The sequence below is a fragment of the Cannabis sativa genome, chromosome 4, assembly GCF_029168945.1.
Source record: "Cannabis sativa cultivar Pink pepper isolate KNU-18-1 chromosome 4, ASM2916894v1, whole genome shotgun sequence".
NCBI lineage: Eukaryota > Viridiplantae > Streptophyta > Magnoliopsida > Rosales > Cannabaceae > Cannabis > Cannabis sativa.
Genome location: NC_083604.1, coordinates 37,433,167 through 37,450,339, shown reverse-complemented (window position 1 = coordinate 37,450,339; position 17,173 = coordinate 37,433,167). Strand labels below are relative to the sequence as shown.

Below are 17,173 nucleotides of genomic sequence, written 5' to 3'. Positions count from 1 at the left end.
AAGAGAGCATACTCAGAGATGTCATTGTAAGAGCTCTAAGAGAAGAATCACTGTATTCTTTGTTCTTAAGTCAATACAAATCAAGGGAAGTAGGCTATTACCGAATTGCTCGGGGCCGAACCTCTTCAAAAACTCTGTGTTCTTTATTTATCTTACCATATTACATCTAAATTATATCATTTATCGCTTACAATTAAGACTCATTGTCGTTGGCTAAAAGCGAGGTCAACAAATTGCTAGATCAGATTAGAGCTTTAATTTTCCATAATAATTTTGCTGGTATCTCATTTGTATTCTGCGAGGCCAACCGAGTTGCTCATGCTTTAGTCAATTATGTTTTGGTTCACAAAGCTAGTGCCATATGGATTGGGGGTCATACCTCCTTGTGCTCGCCAAGCAGTCTTGCTTGATCAGCCGAATCCTGTGTAATGTTGTTATTTAATGCAAGAATTCTGTTTAAAAAAAATTATAAAAATAAAAAAACAAAATTACTTACCTAACACGATTTTAGAAAGTATTTTCATATGGCTAATTAGGATTTTTGCCCCCTGAACTTTGACATGTACCAAATCATGCCCCCTGAACTTTTAAGGTCGTTAAAAATGCCCCCTGAATTATTGAGATTGTTGGAATTAAGGACTTTTGTCTAATTTCATTCAATTTTACTATTTCAGTGATTGTTTATATACTAAATCATGATCCCCAGACTTTGATATCTACTAAATCATGCCCCTCGAACTTTGACATGTACTAAATTATGGCCCATGAACTTTCATCCATATTAGATATTTTTTACTAAAATTGGAAAAAATTTCTTAAATCCAACAATCTCAATAGCTCAGGGGCATTTTTAACGGCCTTAAAAATTCAGGGGTATGATTTTGTACATGTCAAAGTTCAGAGGGCAAAAATCCTAATTAGCCTTTTCATATTTATAATTAAAAAAATAGAAATCTACTTTTAAAAACATTACCGAACAAGCGCTTAGGGTGTGTTTGGAAGTAATTGTGTAATTACTAGGTAGGGTAATTACTAGGTTAGTAATTACACAGTCTAGTAATTACACTATATTTTAAAATGCAAGGTGTGTTTGGATATGAGGTGGTAATTACATATGAATTCTTAATATCTTGTTTGGAAAAATAGTTAGTAATTACACGAGAAAATAATATTTTTTAGTAGGTAATATTTAATATGGAAAGTTTTTAGTAATTACACGTAACACAGTGTAATTATATTCAATTCTCATGGGGGCCATGAGAATTAGAGAGTGTAATTGGAACCCCTCAATTACTTCCAATTACACAGTTACAGTGTAATTACATGTTCAGACAAATATGCCAAAATTTTATAATTACCTCTAATTACACACAAATCCACAACCCTTAATTTTTGTAGTTAATGTTATAAAATAATATAAAATAATATAAAGTAGATGAGAAGAAAGAAGAAGAAGATGAAGAGAAAACGAGAAAGTGAATGAGAATTTCTGAGTTGTTTATTCCAATGGGGTGAACCCCTATTTATACAAATACAAGAGTTAAATATTAAGAAACTAAGAAAAAGGAAAACTAAGAAAAAGAGGAATATTGATTACAATTAATGGTAATAAATAAAAGATTTGGACATCCACATAATTATTAATATTTATAACACTCCCCCTTGGATGCCCATAATAAATGCCTTATTAAAAATCTTGCTGAAAACTTGATCAAAGGAAAAAAAGTATAGTGTAAACTAACTCCCCCTCATTTAAGTATTTGTGGAGATCTTCTAATCGACGAATTTCGATCTTATCTGTCGTCTTCTCAAATGTTGATGTTGGTAATAACTTTGTGAATAAGTTTACAAGATTGACACTTGATTAAATATGTTGAACACCAATATGTATTTTCTTGAAGCGTATAAAGAAGAATTTCGTGAAATGTGTTCTTACTCTATCTCCTTCAATGTACCATCCTTTTAGTTGAGCGATGCAAGCAGTATTATCCATAGAGAATTGCTTGGGTTGATACTTCTTTATTGAGTGCAATCCATATGTTTCCCGAATATGCTATGTCAATGATCTCACTCACACACATTCTCTACTTGCTTCATAAAATGCAAGTATGTTAACATGATTTAAAGTTGCCTCTTTAAAAACCTTGTCAGAAAAACCCAGTGGGACAAAATCTGAGCTAGGAAAAAGAGTACAATGTATATTTCATATTCATAATTATTTGCAAGTTGCCTCGTTAAAAACCTTGCCAGGAAAACCCAGTGGGACAAAACCTGAGCTAAGGGAAAAAGAGTGCAACATGAATATGTCTCCCCCTCATGCACATATGATCCATAATTCTTTTGGTGATAATAAATCTCATAAGATTATCGTTATCACTTTTAAAATATCACAATATACAATCTTTGATCATATATTTTCTATAACTCTTCCAGAGTATGTATGGACTTCTAAATTATAGATGAGGGGTTCGTGGAACATTAATCTTTATCCAACTAATTGTATCATTCATGTGTATATACAATCTTGTTCATACTAAAATTTAACATTTCAAGTAGATATGAACATAACACATTAATGATAATATAAATTTTCGTTTGTGACAATGATGGTACTCCAAGACCATATATTTGTTCCATCTTGTTGTATGATCTTAATTTTCATATCAAATGATCATATATCTATAATTCTTAATACATATGAAGTACTTCAGGACTTCAATACTAATGAACAAACTTTATACATTTAATATTTCTCGATATACAAAAGAAATAAAAGTTTGTTTTGCAATTAATCAAAAACTCTTCAAGAGTCTATCACAACGTATAATTTACGTATTTATACTGCATAGAAATCATACGTATTTTTCAAACAATAATTTACTTACATGTCTTTATTTCATACAAAGATCTTTGTCATATAGTGCGCGCGACTTAGAATTTATATCACTTAAGACATGTATTAAATTCTTCTAGAATTTTTAGATAAGGCTTATTTCAAATTCTCACTATATTAGGAGCTCCAAATAAATAACTTTTGTTGCAACATTTATGTGACGCTTATAAATCCTCATAAAATATATTCCAGGCTATAATCAAATCATGATTATATTTTCTCAATATTTAAGCCTTACTTCAATCAATCTCATGTCTATGCAAACTTTGTACAACAATTCATTATGTACAAATACATATATGCAAATTTCTCATTAGAAATATTTATTTGCACACCCTACAGGTCTTACTTCACTTTATGTGAGTAAATTTGCCTGGATTGCGTCATAATATTTTGGCCAAAAATCAAAATGTATGTCGATGATTCTCGACAAATCTAATACCATGATCCTTGCTATCTCATGTTAGTTTATTGCATATGCAAACATTCAATATTTATTGTCGACAAAAATTTCGATAAATGATAATTTCCTCCCATATTGACATAACTTATAGAGATCTCTTTAAATTACATATTTTTCAAATATTTTTATCATTTATAGGTACCTATATAGAATCACTTCAGGGATTCAATTATGATCAAATGTGTTATGTCTAACTTCTCTTGGGAGTCTTTTCGAGTACCGTTTTCATCACGGTTATCATTTTAATACTTTATAACATTAAGGTATCTCCATGAGTACCTCTAGATTTAACAACTTCAGGGCAAATCAAATGAACATTTACTAATAATTTCTTTTGTTCATTTACGCTTCAGGCGTTTTCAACTCATTCTAACTCAACTTTGAGTAATATTGATTTGCAGTTGGTATATATCATTTTGAACTATATCGTTCTTATATACTTTGTGCAAGGATCATTTTTCAAAAATTATCATCGATCCCAACTGCTTCTCTCCCCCTGATCGAGAGAATTTTTAAAAATTGTGATATCTAATAATATTAATATACCTGTAGGGATTTCAGTATATCACAATGAGTCAATATTTGTTTAAACTCATATATACTATATGACATTGAACTTCAGGTTCAATAACTTCAGTTTCAAGTTCAATACTTATGAACTTAATTCTTTTCTAAGAATGAGTCATACGTGTATAATTAGAAATACATAAATTTACACATTTTGTAAATGCATGATCATATAATTTTATCACATCGATAAGAAACTATGCAATAAAAATCTAACAATGGCTCAAGACTGTTAAAGAAATATAATTTAAATATTTTCTATGTGCAAATATATGCACATTCTTCTTTTGAGCCTTATAAATTAACAATGAGAAGAATCTTTTGGTTCTTCAACAAAATTTAGTCAAATCTTTTGACAATTTATTGCATATGATTTATCATGTCAAAATAATTCAATTAATGGACTTCAGGTTCACTATAATTTGTATTTCAATGAAACTTTCAAAGGTAATGTAAATTCATTACAACATAATCATTATAAGTTTCATTTTTATATACACGAATAATAATAATTATATTATTCTCCAAAATATATACACTCTTCAGGAATCACTATCATCAATTCAATGATGTGTATAATTTAAAAGATACATGACAACTTCATCATGTTATTGTAATGGTCAAATAGATATAACCATAACATATCATTCATTTTTCCTGATATCTTTTTAACAAGTCGTCTAATTTATTAATAGACTATTCTTCAGTCTAATTATCATGACTTGATATATTATATATTTAAATGTACAACAAGTACATATAATAAGTTATTTATTATCACTTTCATAACTAGATAAAAGTTACACATCTAGGTACATACAAAGACATTTAACTATTCAAAGTAGCAATTGTATGTAAGATTTCTTCAGGAAGCTTTTCAACTAATCATTTTGTGATTCTTTATCACTTTGATTATATTGGATCACTAACAAATATTAGCAAATTATGTATCCACTTTTGGAAATATGCAAACTGAATTATATAGTAACTATATATTTACATATTATGTACCAACAATAGTTTGAAACTATTGATTTCAAGAAATAATAAAATATGTATATATTAATTTGCTTCTGGCATTACCAATATATGTGAAATCTATATTCTTTGAAATAGAATTTCATGTCTATTCATTCTCTTTAGGGAATGATATTTAAATATTCTAAATGTACAATAAGTTTGTACAATTCACATTCTATTAAATAATCAAGTATACTTTTATCTTGATTATAAGTGTGTCCGTACTACAGGTACGCGACCACTATTATTCAATTCCACACATGATATATAGATTTCATGCACTTTGATTGTGTGTGGTATCTCATCTTTTGGTTGTTTCCACCTTTTTCTGGAAATATATGAGTAGTAAATAATGTCATTGATTATTTAAAATCATTACATTCACTTCGGGGAATGACATTGAACAAGTAGAACATTATTATAAATTTCTTAAAAATTTATTACTTGTTCATCCATAAAAATATAAGAAATTATTCAGCAATTTCTTTTACAATATTTCAAAGAATATATAAATGCAATTTTTTTGCATAGTCTCCAAGATGTATGCAGAATTTAATCTTTAATATATATCAGATTCAATAATTTCCAACATTGCAAGTAATAACAATGTATAATAACATGACTAATACGAACAATCTTTAAAAGTAGTTGAATTCAATTCGTATCATTCTCTGCAGGGAATGATGAACAATAAATACATGTCTCATGTATTTAAATAACATTAGTCATGCTCACTCTTATTCTTATACTTTGATGTTTCAATGCAATTTTCTTAATATTCTTTTTAAGTATTCAAAACCCACTATAAAAATTGCATCAATAATAATCATTTTTAATGATTCTTTAGTTGTATTCACATAAATACAATCATTTTTTTTTTTGACAAATATAAAACATTTACTTCAGGAAATGTTTGTCAAAATCTATATCAATATTAGATTACTTTTCATTGTCCTCAAAGAATACAACAACATATATATAAATATGTACTCATCTCTTTCATTATATATCCATCAACTATATAATGAATATTACGTTTGCATAATCTTCAGGATATATGCAAGATTTTATTGAGGACGCATAATCATCAGGATATATGCAATATTTTATCGATGATGCATAATCTTCAGGATATATGCAATATTTTATCGATGATGCATAATCTTCAGGATATATGCAATATTTTATCGATGATGCATAATCTTCAGGATATATGCAATATTTTATCGATGATGCATAATCTTTAGGATATATGCAATATTTTATCGATGATACATAATTTTCTGGATATATGTATAATTTATATAGATTTTCTCTATCATATCATAGGCACACATATATTGTAAATATTATGAATGATAAGAACATAATATATATATAAATATGAAATCAATAATAAATATATAAAAATATATACATATATATATAATATATAGATATATAGATAAAAAGAAAAAAGAAACCAAATGATTCTTGAAATTATTTCAGTCAGAGGAGTATATATATAAATATATATTTAGTGTATTTTGACTTTGAAACAATTCAAGAACTTTAACAACATACTTACATTGGGACTTGGACAGAGACTCATGCTTGAAGCTTGGGCAGAGACTCGTGCTGATAACGTGTTATAAAATAATATAAAATAATATAAAGTAGATGAGAAGAAAGAAGAAGAAGATGAAGAGAAAAGAGAAAGTGAATGAGAATTTCTGAGTTGTTTATTTCAATGGGGTGAACCCCTATTTATACAAATATGAAATATTAAGAAAATTGATTACAATTAATGGTAATAAATAAAAAATTTGGACATCCACATAATTATTAATATTTATAACAGTTAAATCTTTTTTTAAGATAAAATTCGGTTAATAATAATAATCTATAACTACTATAAAAGTGAGAATATTGTTTTGGGCTTCCACATATTAAATTACTAAAAAGCCCTCACTTCTCACCTTTAATTTATTATGTTGAGGTTAATCATATATAAAATATGTGGTGATTAATTGCTTTTTTTATTTTTTATTAATAACTACTATGACAATTTTATTTTGGGCTTCCACATATTAAATTTATTATGTTGAGGTTAATCATATACAAAATATGTGGTGATTAATTGTTTTTTTTTTTTTTTGACTAAATTATCATTTATATGTGAATGATTGAGTTTAATTGATTAATAAAACTAAGTTTTACTCAATATATGTAAAAACATGTTTTATTGTTTTTTTTTATTCAATATAGTTGCATATATATATATATATATACATATTTGTAAGAATAATAGTATGCAAAAATAAATATTTAGAGTTTTTTTTTTAGCAAACTTAGCCTTAACTTTATCACCCTATATAATTTACTAAGAATTACATATTATAATTTCACATTAAAAAAATAATTTTAATATTTTTAATTTTCTACTTTTTGTAAAGAATTACATAACATAATTTCACATTAAAAAAATAATTTTAATATTTTTATTTTTTTTACTTTTTATAGTATACATTCTTCTATTTTTTTTTTCTTTTGGTCTTTTTTTTTTTAAGAAGAGAAAATAAGTGTTTATTAAAGATTTTTTAGGACCACTATTAAATTGTATTTTTTTTTAAGATTATCTTTGAACTAATCCTATTGTTAAATATAAATGAATTATGTTAGATTTTATCGCATATAGTTAATAAAATGTTCAGATCGTATTCAATGAGAAATATAAAAATTGTGTTATATTTTATACAAACATTTAATTTGTACATGACGCATGCTATACTGAATTAAAACTCAATCTTGACAGAAAGTGGAGTTGGAATCAGATTGCTTAGTAGCAGTACAAGCTATTAAGGAAAAATCTTATCTTTTAACGGATTTAGCACATTAATAAAAATTTTATATTTACTTCCAAAAAGATTACACGTGCGTAGCACGTGTTGTTGCAACTAGTAATAATAATAAAACACGAAAGATGAAGCCGATAAGCCCAAGAACGTATCCAAATTGCAGAAGTAAGCTTCTCTCCCGCCATGACCGCTATTTCTCTCTCTTCAATTTTATCGTCGTCGCACAGCTCCACGCGCCTCTACCTCCACTCCTCCATTTCCAAACGTCTAACTACTGTCAGTCAAACCCTAGCCTTCTGTTTCCCTAAATCGCTTCCCTCACATTCTCCAAGCTCGTTGCGATTCAGAGTTTCGTTGAAGAAGTCTCGGAGCTCTGCCTTCTCTGTTGAACCACACTTATCGGATGTGGACGAAGAAGATGATGCATTTGATGATGATGATGATGAAGACGAAGACGACGAAGACGATGTTGCCGCCGAAGAATATGAGGATGGTGATATTTCCGGCGACTTATCAGAAGGACTTGACCAGAGTGACGATGAGGTCGATCTCTCAGTGGCGGCAGCCGAGGACTCGAGTCGACCCGAGGATTTCAGGTGGCAGAGAGTCGAGAAGTTGCAAAACGAAGTCAGAGAGTTCGGCGAGGAAATTTTAGATGTCGATGAGCTCGCTTCCGTCTACGATTTCCGAATTGATAAATTTCAGGTAAATTATCGCAAATGTTTTTTTTTTCCAGTATTGAATCTTCATTTTCGAAAGAGTAATAGTTGGTATGCATTACTTTGACCTCTTTTTAAAGAGGTTGGCCATAAAAGCGTTCCTGAATGGTTCTTCCGTGGTGGTATCTGCACCTACTAGCAGCGGGAAGACTTTGATAGCGGAAGCTGCAGCAGTTGCTACAGTAGCCAGGAGAAGGAGACTGCTCTATACAACACCTCTCAAGGCCTTATCTAATCAGAAGTTTCGTGAATTTCGGTACTTATTATTAAGCTTGAATTTCATAATGTTAAAAGTCTGTCATGGTCTATGTACTTCATATGATTAATTGTTTCTTTATTATGTAATTTAAGGGAGACATTCGGAGACAGCAATGTCGGCTTGCTCACTGGAGATTCTTCAGTGAACAAAGATGCTCAGATTTTAATCATGACAACGGAGATCTTGCGCAACATGTTGTACCAGAGGTACATTTTTGTAGCAACCAACAATCCATTTTGGATACTAGTGTTGTAAATTTTCCTTCAAAAAGGTGCATCTTGGACCTTTATTTATTTATTTGAAAATTTGGAGCTTTATTGATGACGAGTGTATCTAATAAATCTACTGATAAACCACATATTGTCCTTTTTTGATGCTTACTCTTTAGCTCGAGTTTAGTGCTGCCATTAAGCACAACCGTAAATCTGTAACTTCTCTGTGCAGTGTGGGAATGGTTTCCTCTGGACATAGTCTTTTTCATGTTGATGTGATTGTACTAGATGAAGTCCACTATCTAAGTGATATATCTCGTGGTACGGTGTGGGAGGAGATAGTAAGTAAAAAAATAAAATATTGTAATATTATTAGCGCCAATTTGTTAGTATATGATTCTATTTTGATTCAACAAATTTATAAATGTTAGGTTATTTACTGCCCAAAAGAAGTGCAACTCATATGTCTATCAGCGACTGTAGCAAATCCGGATGAGCTGGCTGGTTGGATTGGTAAGGTAGTGTGACTTCGTGATGACCTCCTTACCTCACGTTCTTTCTATTTGTTTGAGTTACTTGTATTAGTGATATACGGAATCGCAGGAGGATTGATATTGTTTGTATTCATCTTGCATCTAGATTCACGGTAAAACAGAGTTGGTAACATCATCAAAGCGACCAGTACCCTTGACTTGGCATTTCTCTACGAAGACATCCTTGTTACCTCTTCTCGACGAGACTGGAACACGAATGAATAGGTATATATATATATATACTAGTTTATGCACAGTAATCTGACTTAATTTCTTGTGATTCGTTTTGTTTTCTTCTTTGCTTTGAAATGTTATTTTGAGGTTATTGCTATATAAGCTTGTAGCCTTCCTCTAAAGTTTTAAAAGAGGAGTGTGTGTTATATATATACTAGTTAGAACTATCATGCAATAAAATCTTTAAAATTAAAATATGTTCAAGAAATTAAAATCTTTAAATCAACATGTTTAGTTCATAAAAGTTAATACCACATATAGTTTTACATATAAATATTGTATAAAATATAATTTAATATAATACTATAAAATACAATACGGTGTAATACGGCATACCAAACAAACCTTAAATTGTTAATTTAACTCACAAGTCAGTTTGCTTGTGAAGGCAAAGACAAGAACACGGGATATCTCATTCCAAAATCTGTGTCAAGCCAAAAACAACTATTACATATATCAATTTACTTTTCAAAAGATCACTATACTATCACAAAACGGAGAGTGACTCATAAAAATAAGAATGAAAAAGAAATAAGCAACAAATGAAAATAAGCAACTACTGTTAACGCTGTGCATGACACCAACTTCCGAAGCTTCCTCTACTACATCAAATATTGACCGAACTTTGCTTGTACAACAACAAATAGTATAATGCATGCAAAATCATGTTTGTTAGCAGGCATTAATCCATTCCATACATTAAATAGTATTGTAAACACAATATATATATATATATATAAATAGTATTGTAAACACAATATATATATTTAAAACTGACCAAGATTTTTGAAATACATCAAACAATTCAACTTTCATCCTAAATAGTTATGCTGATATAGCACAGTCAGTGAAAAAAATGGCAATATTAGAGTAAGACCCCTAATTAATATTTAGACCAAACTTTCTCAAAACATACTTTTTAAGAATGAAAAAGGATATGTATGGCCATCATCTTCTTCAAAAGATTAGCACCTAATCAATCCTTACGGCTTGAACCAAATAAACAATATATGCATTACCTTCTGCAATCTATCGCACAAGAATTTTCAGCATCTTTCCTAACGGTAGATATCAGTTTTCAAGCTTATAAAATCATTTACAAATTGGTTATATTTATATTTCTTTGCAACTTTTTGTAGAAACATAACTCAATCGTATTGTTTATAAATTAGTTATATTTCTTTGCAATCTCTTGAAGAGACGCACCTTAATAATTAATAGCTTCTGTTAATATTAACAGATTTTTTATAAAATGGTCTGTTAAATCACAACAAATTCTGTTAACACACAATGAATATCGTTACATAAACATTTATATAATTGGTAAGATATTGACATTAGAGTAGCGGTATTCGAACTTGGGATAGAATGGTCATATATTATAGGGTTAATGGTTAAGTTTCACTATTATTTTGCTACTGAATATTCCTGATGTAAATTGGAAATAATAAGTTACTGATATTTCATATTTTGTGCATATTGCTACTGAGATCTGGTCATACTCGTCCATTTAATTGATCTGCATTTTGTCTATGTGCCTTGTAAAGCAGGTAATGATTTAATGATGAATATATTCTTTAATTGCAACAGGAAGTGTTCACTCAATTACCTACAACTTAATAGTTCAGGAATAAGATCTTCCCGAGATGCTAGTAAACGAAGGAATTCAAGAAAACATACAAGTGAATTTTTTGATTATGATGGTACTCGTAGCAATAATGGTCAACCTCTTTCAAAGAACGACATCAATACAATACGCCGTTCCCAAGTAAGAACTTGCTGCATCAACTATCTAGACACTTCCAAGCACAAGCATTTGTTTCTTCAATTATATATGTTTTTTTGTAGATCGCTAAAGATTAGAAAATCATCGTAATCTGCATTAACTTGTGTTTTTTCTGTTAGGTTCCTCAAATTACCGATACACTATGGCAACTTAAGTCCAAGGATATGCTGCCTGCAGTCTGGTTTATTTTTAGCAGGAAAGGCTGTGATGCAGCTGTTCAATACCTTGAAGATTACAACCTCTTAGATGAATGTGAAGCAAGTGAGGTTGAGCTAGCCTTGAAGAGATTTCGCATTCAGTATCCTGATGCCATCAGGCAAACTGCTGTCAAGGGACTACGGCAAGGAGTTGCTGCACATCATGCTGGTTGTCTACCTTTGTGGAAGTCCTTTATAGAAGAACTTTTCCAGCGAGGACTTGTTAAGGTAGTCTTTGCTACAGAAACACTGGCTGCTGGAATCAACATGCCTGCTAGGACAGCAGTCATTGCATCCCTCAACAAAAGGAGTGATAGCGGCCGTGTCCATTTAACCCCAAATGAACTTCTACAAATGGCTGGACGCGCTGGACGTAGGGGCATTGACAAAAAGGGTCACGTTGTTCTTGTTCAGACTCCCTTTGAAGGCGCTGAAGAATGCACCAAGGTTCTGTTTTCTGGACTTGAACCTCTTGTATCACAGTTTACAGCTTCCTATGGAATGGTTTTAAATCTTCTTGCTGGTGCAAAAGTCACCCGCAGAGCAAATGTATCAGAAGATCCAAATTCCTTCCAAAAAGGGAGGACTTTGGATGAAGCTAGGAAGTTGGTCGAGCAAAGTTTTGGAAACTATGTTAGCAGTAATGTAATGCTTGCCGCAAGAGAAGAGGTAACTAAAATCGAGAAAGAGATTGAATTGCTTAATTCTGAACTTACTGACGATGCTATAGACAGAAAAAGTAGGAAGCTTCTATCAGAGGCAGCATACAAGGAGATTACAGATCTGCAGGAAGAACTGAGGGCCGAAAAACGATTAAGGACTGAACTACGAAGGAAGATGGAATCACAGAAGATTCATTCTCTGAAACCTCTATTAGAGGAGTTTGAAAGTGGACAACTACCCTTTCTATGTCTCCAATACAAGGATTCAGAAGGAGTTCAACATGCTGTTCCTGCTGTTTATTTAGGGAAGGTAGACTCACTAGAGGGTTCAAAACTTAAGAATATGGTATCTACCGATGAGGCTTTTTCATTAAACAACATAAAAGAAAAGTCTGGTTCTGACGCTGAACCAAGTTTAGAGCCATCATATTATGTGGCTCTTGGCTCAGATAATTCATGGTATCTATTAACAGAAAAGTGGATTAAGACGGTATATAAGACGGGTTTCCCAAATGTTGCTTTAGCTCAGGGGGATGCTTTGCCACGGGAAATTATGAGGAAGCTTCTTGATAAGGATGACATGAAATGGGAGAAGCTTTCAGGTTCTGAATTTGGTGGTGTATGGTGCATGGAAGGATCTCTGGAGACATGGTCGTGGAGTTTGAACGTGCCGGTTTTAAACAGTCTTTCAGAAAATGATGAGCTATTACACATATCAGAAGCATACCATGGCACTGTGGAATCCTACAAACAACAAAGAACCAAAGTTTCACGTTTGAAGAAGAAGATATCACGCACACAAGGGTTTAAAGAATACAAAAAAGTCATTGACATGACGAAGCTGACGGAGGAGAAGATCAAGCGTTTGAAGCTTAGATCAAGACGTTTGACAAATAGAATAGAGCAGATTGAACCATCTGGGTGGAAGGAGTTCTTACAAATAAGCAATGTCATACACGAGTCTCGGGCATTAGATATAAACACCCATGTTATATTCCCGCTCGGTGAGACAGCAGCCTCAATTCGAGGTGAGAATGAACTATGGCTAGCAATGGTTCTCCGGAATAACATTTTAACGGAACTAAAGCCGGCACAACTGGCTGGAGTTCTAGCTAGTTTAGTCTCTGAAGGGATTAAAGTTCGTCCCTGGAAAAACAACAGCTATATATACGAAGCAACATCAGTTGTAGTGGACGTAATAAGCTTTTTAAACGAGCAAAGAAGCTCACTGGTAGAGCTACAAGAAAAACATGGAGTGAATATTGTGTGTAGTTTGGATAGCCAATTTTCGGGAATGGTTGAAGCTTGGGCTTCTGGGCTGACTTGGAGAGAAATGATGATGGATTGTGCAATGGATGAGGGTGATCTGGCCCGTCTCTTGCGACGGACTATTGATTTGTTGGCCCAAGTTCCCAAGTTGCCCGATATTGACCCGGTCCTCCAGAGTAATGCTCGGATTGCGTCTGAGGTCATGGACCGTCCTCCCATAAGTGAACTCGCTGGATAATATGAAGATATCATATGAAATTAATCTCTCTTTTTTTTTTTTTTTCGTTTTCAACTATTTTCACAAAGTTGTTATTCTTTTAATTTTCTTCCTTAATTTTGAATCCACAACACTCACAGACATTATGCTTAGGCTTAGCTCCCCTAATGATAAATTTGTACCAAAAAAAAATAAAAAAGAGCCATAAGTGTGTATAAGATTGTTTAATTATAAATAATATTAATTGGCCTTGTGCATAGATATAATACGATTATACATGGTTAACTGGTTAAATCAAATGAATTTCACCATGCTGCCCACGATAATATCGGAGAACATAATCGTTCTAAAGGTTGATATGAATTATTAATGTATGAAGATGTTCATATGTGTATATATATGAGTGCACTCTTAATAGGTATTATTCATTTATGGATAATATGTTGAAAATTTCAGTTTCTATACTTAGTTTTTTTTTTTTTTTTTTTTTTTTTTCTAATTAAAAAAATCTCTCATTTTTATATTATATGAGTTAGGATTGTTTCATTGGCTGAAAAAAAAAAATTTTCAGTAAAAAAAAGGTTAAATTTCACTTAAGTATTTTTTTATATAGAGCGTCTGCCCAAAATTGTGCTCTGCGGCAGTTACTATGTCCTTTAAGGTCTTATCTATTTTTCCTCTCTTTCAACTACTTTTTAGCCGTTATCTTCAATAAACTGCAACTTTCTGCAGTTCTTTTCTGCAATTTCAGCATAGTTCTTTTGTGCTTCCTGGTAAACGTTCTGGTTTTGTCATTTTTTTGCTGTTGTTTTCGAATCTCTGGTGCCTTTATCACATAGTCTGACTCATGGACCCCCTCAAAGATAAAATGAAATCACCTCTCAATCTTACTGAGGAAGAACAATCAGTTTTTGAGTTTGATTTTGGTGAACCATTCTCTTCTAGCCCAATTGGCCACAATGTCCTCTATGCCCGAATCATGATCACAAAGAAAGTGTGGTTGTCTACTCTCCAAAGGCAGATGGCAGAGCATTGGGATGGTCGCTTTCCTGTAAAGATCTCTGAAGATGATGATTTGTTCATGCTAACTTTTGGATGTGAAGGTGATAAGCAAAGAGTTTTGGACAAGGAACCATTTCACTTTCAGAATCACCATATTGTTTTATTCTCACCACACATTGGTGAGAATGTATCCTCATCCATCCTTACTCACTCCCCCTTTTGGGTTCAAGTGTATCGATTACCTTTTATGAGTAAAACTAAAGGTTTGGCTGTGGCACTTGGAAACTTGATTGGGGAATACATCGATGTGTTTGAGGACTCACTTTTTGAAGGATGGGGCCCTTTCCTTCGTATAAGAGTCAAAATGGACATAACTAAACCTCTGCTTCGTGGGCGTATGATTGCCTTGTCACAAGTTCGGGACAAATTTTGGGTTGAGTTCCGTTATGAGAGACTACCCGAGTATTGTATGGAATGTGGGAGAATTGGACATCCTTATAACAAGTGCATATCTTTCCTGGAAAAGCTTGACAGAGGAGAAGAACCTGAACTTGAATATAGACCAACCATTAAAGGTTCTCCCTTACCAACTTCGGGTTATGATAGATACAGAACTGACTTTGGAAAAGGAAACGCTTGGCCTTTGCTAACTCGTCTAGCACGAACTTCTATCACTGCTGCTGTCCCCTCTCTTGTTAAGCACTCACAACCTCAACCAACTGTCCTTTACCATGGTGAATCTTCACACCAACAAGCAGCAATGTCCCGGGATTTGCACTCTCATGTTGCATGGCCATCATCTACTTCATCTGTAGGAATTTCACCCACTGCATCTATGGAACCTCCAGCGGTGTCATTGTTTAATCATGCTAATGCTGCTGCACGGCAACATAATTATTCCTCTGGTGTGACTCCTGCTGCACTACCAACCACGGCAGCAACAACTACTTGTTCTCTACAAGCAAAGTCCTCTTCACCCTTGCTGACTACACCATCTCATGGCCCAACATCAACTTTCAAGGGTAAATCTGTTCTCAATCCCCAACCAGAACCACAAGTGGTACAAAAGTTTTCTAAGCCAGCATCATATGATGATCTTTCTGACATTTATGTCCCCCCTACTGGTTCTCATCATTGTCAAAATATTGTGGCCACTTACCCACCTCAATTCATTCCTAAAGCACATAACCACATCACACACTTAAATGCTTCAATCCCCAATGCCACGGCTTCCTCATCAGTAATTGTTTCTGCTATAGCAGCTACCAATGGGAAAGAAAATTGCTCACCCAACCGAAGCTTCAAACGACAATCTGATCGAGGTTCAATGCGTGACACTCTCAAGAGGTGCAGAGGCCTGCAACAACCAATATTTTCCCCTTCTTTGTCTGTTGGGGAAGATCAAAACCAGCAAATTTCCAATGTCGACATGGATTTCTCTGGTTCACATGACAATGCAGCGGCGGCTGAGGCTCAGCCCCGCCTTCAACCATGAAAATCCTAAGCTGGAATGCGCGTGGATTGGGGAATCCAAGCGCATTTCGTCATCTTCGGTTGCTTGTCAAAGAGCAATCTCCTCATGTACTCTTTCTTATGGAAACTAAATTAGGACCTAATGTAATTACTAGATTTCGTAATGCTTTAAATTTCAATAATGGGCTTGAAGTTCCTAGAGTCGGGTTAGGAGGTGGTTTGATGTTGCTTTGGAAAAATGATGTTGATGTATCTATTTTAACTTATAATAAAAGTGTCTTTGACTGTTATATTGCCTCTCCAAACCAACCAAAATGGCATTTCACTGCATTTTATGGAGAACCTTGCACTCAACTCCGTTCACAAACATGGACTCTCTTGAAAAGACTCAAAGATGTTTCACCTTTATCTCCATGGCTCGTGATTGGTGATTTTAACGAGATCCTTTCTAATGACAACAAAATTGGAGGATCACTTCGTAATGAGGATCAAATGGAACAATTTCGTAATGTACTTAGTTGCTGTCACTTATCTGAAGTGCCATTTGAAGGTGACCCGTACACTTGGATCAAGGGAAGGCGCACAGTGAACACGATCAAAGAAAGGCTGGATTGGTGTTTCGTCAATGATTCTTGGACAACACAGTTCAACCCGATTGTGACTACTCATTTGGACTACTATAACTCTGACCATCGTGCTATTGTTGTCAAGGTTACTGCCACAACTTCAGTTCAGCAAGAACATCATCGACGCACAAGATTTAGGTTTGAACAAATTTGGCTTGGTAATGAACAAGCAGCAAACATTATTGAGCAGCAGTGGCTGTCCCA

At 32.9% G+C, this 17,173-nt stretch overlaps 1 protein-coding gene across 2 annotated transcripts; it reads left to right on the top strand.

The window, feature by feature from the left end:
* Positions 1 to 7,905: 7,905 nt before the first annotated feature.
* LOC115714026 (DExH-box ATP-dependent RNA helicase DExH15 chloroplastic) lies at positions 7,906 to 14,129 on the top strand. 2 transcript variants are annotated; one of them, XM_030642538.2, is made up of 8 exons: positions 7,906 to 8,485; positions 8,580 to 8,755; positions 8,851 to 8,964; positions 9,203 to 9,311; positions 9,402 to 9,488; positions 9,610 to 9,728; positions 11,328 to 11,505; positions 11,643 to 14,129. In XM_030642538.2, the coding sequence occupies exons 1-8, from the start codon at positions 7,964 to 7,966 to the stop codon at positions 13,887 to 13,889; spliced, it is 3,552 nt and encodes a 1,183-aa protein (XP_030498398.2). In that variant the 5' UTR covers positions 7,906 to 7,963; the 3' UTR covers positions 13,890 to 14,129. The 2 variants fall into 2 exon arrangements, with proteins under 2 accessions (XP_030498398.2, XP_060969839.1); XM_061113856.1 differs by having other exon boundaries at positions 7,913 to 8,485; positions 8,642 to 8,755.
* Positions 14,130 to 17,173: the final 3,044 nt, after the last annotated feature.

Excerpts from the sequence above, each read along its gene's own strand:
- LOC115714026 (XM_030642538.2), top strand. The coding sequence starts at position 7,964 with ATGACCGCTATTTCTCTCTCTTCAATTTTATCGTCGTCGCACAGCTCC. Across the intron at positions 8,965-9,202 it reads CGCAACATGTTGTACCAGAG|TGTGGGAATGGTTTCCTCTG; the intron begins GTACATTTTTGT and ends TTCTCTGTGCAG. Across the intron at positions 11,506-11,642 it reads ATACAATACGCCGTTCCCAA|GTTCCTCAAATTACCGATAC; the intron begins GTAAGAACTTGC and ends TTTTTCTGTTAG.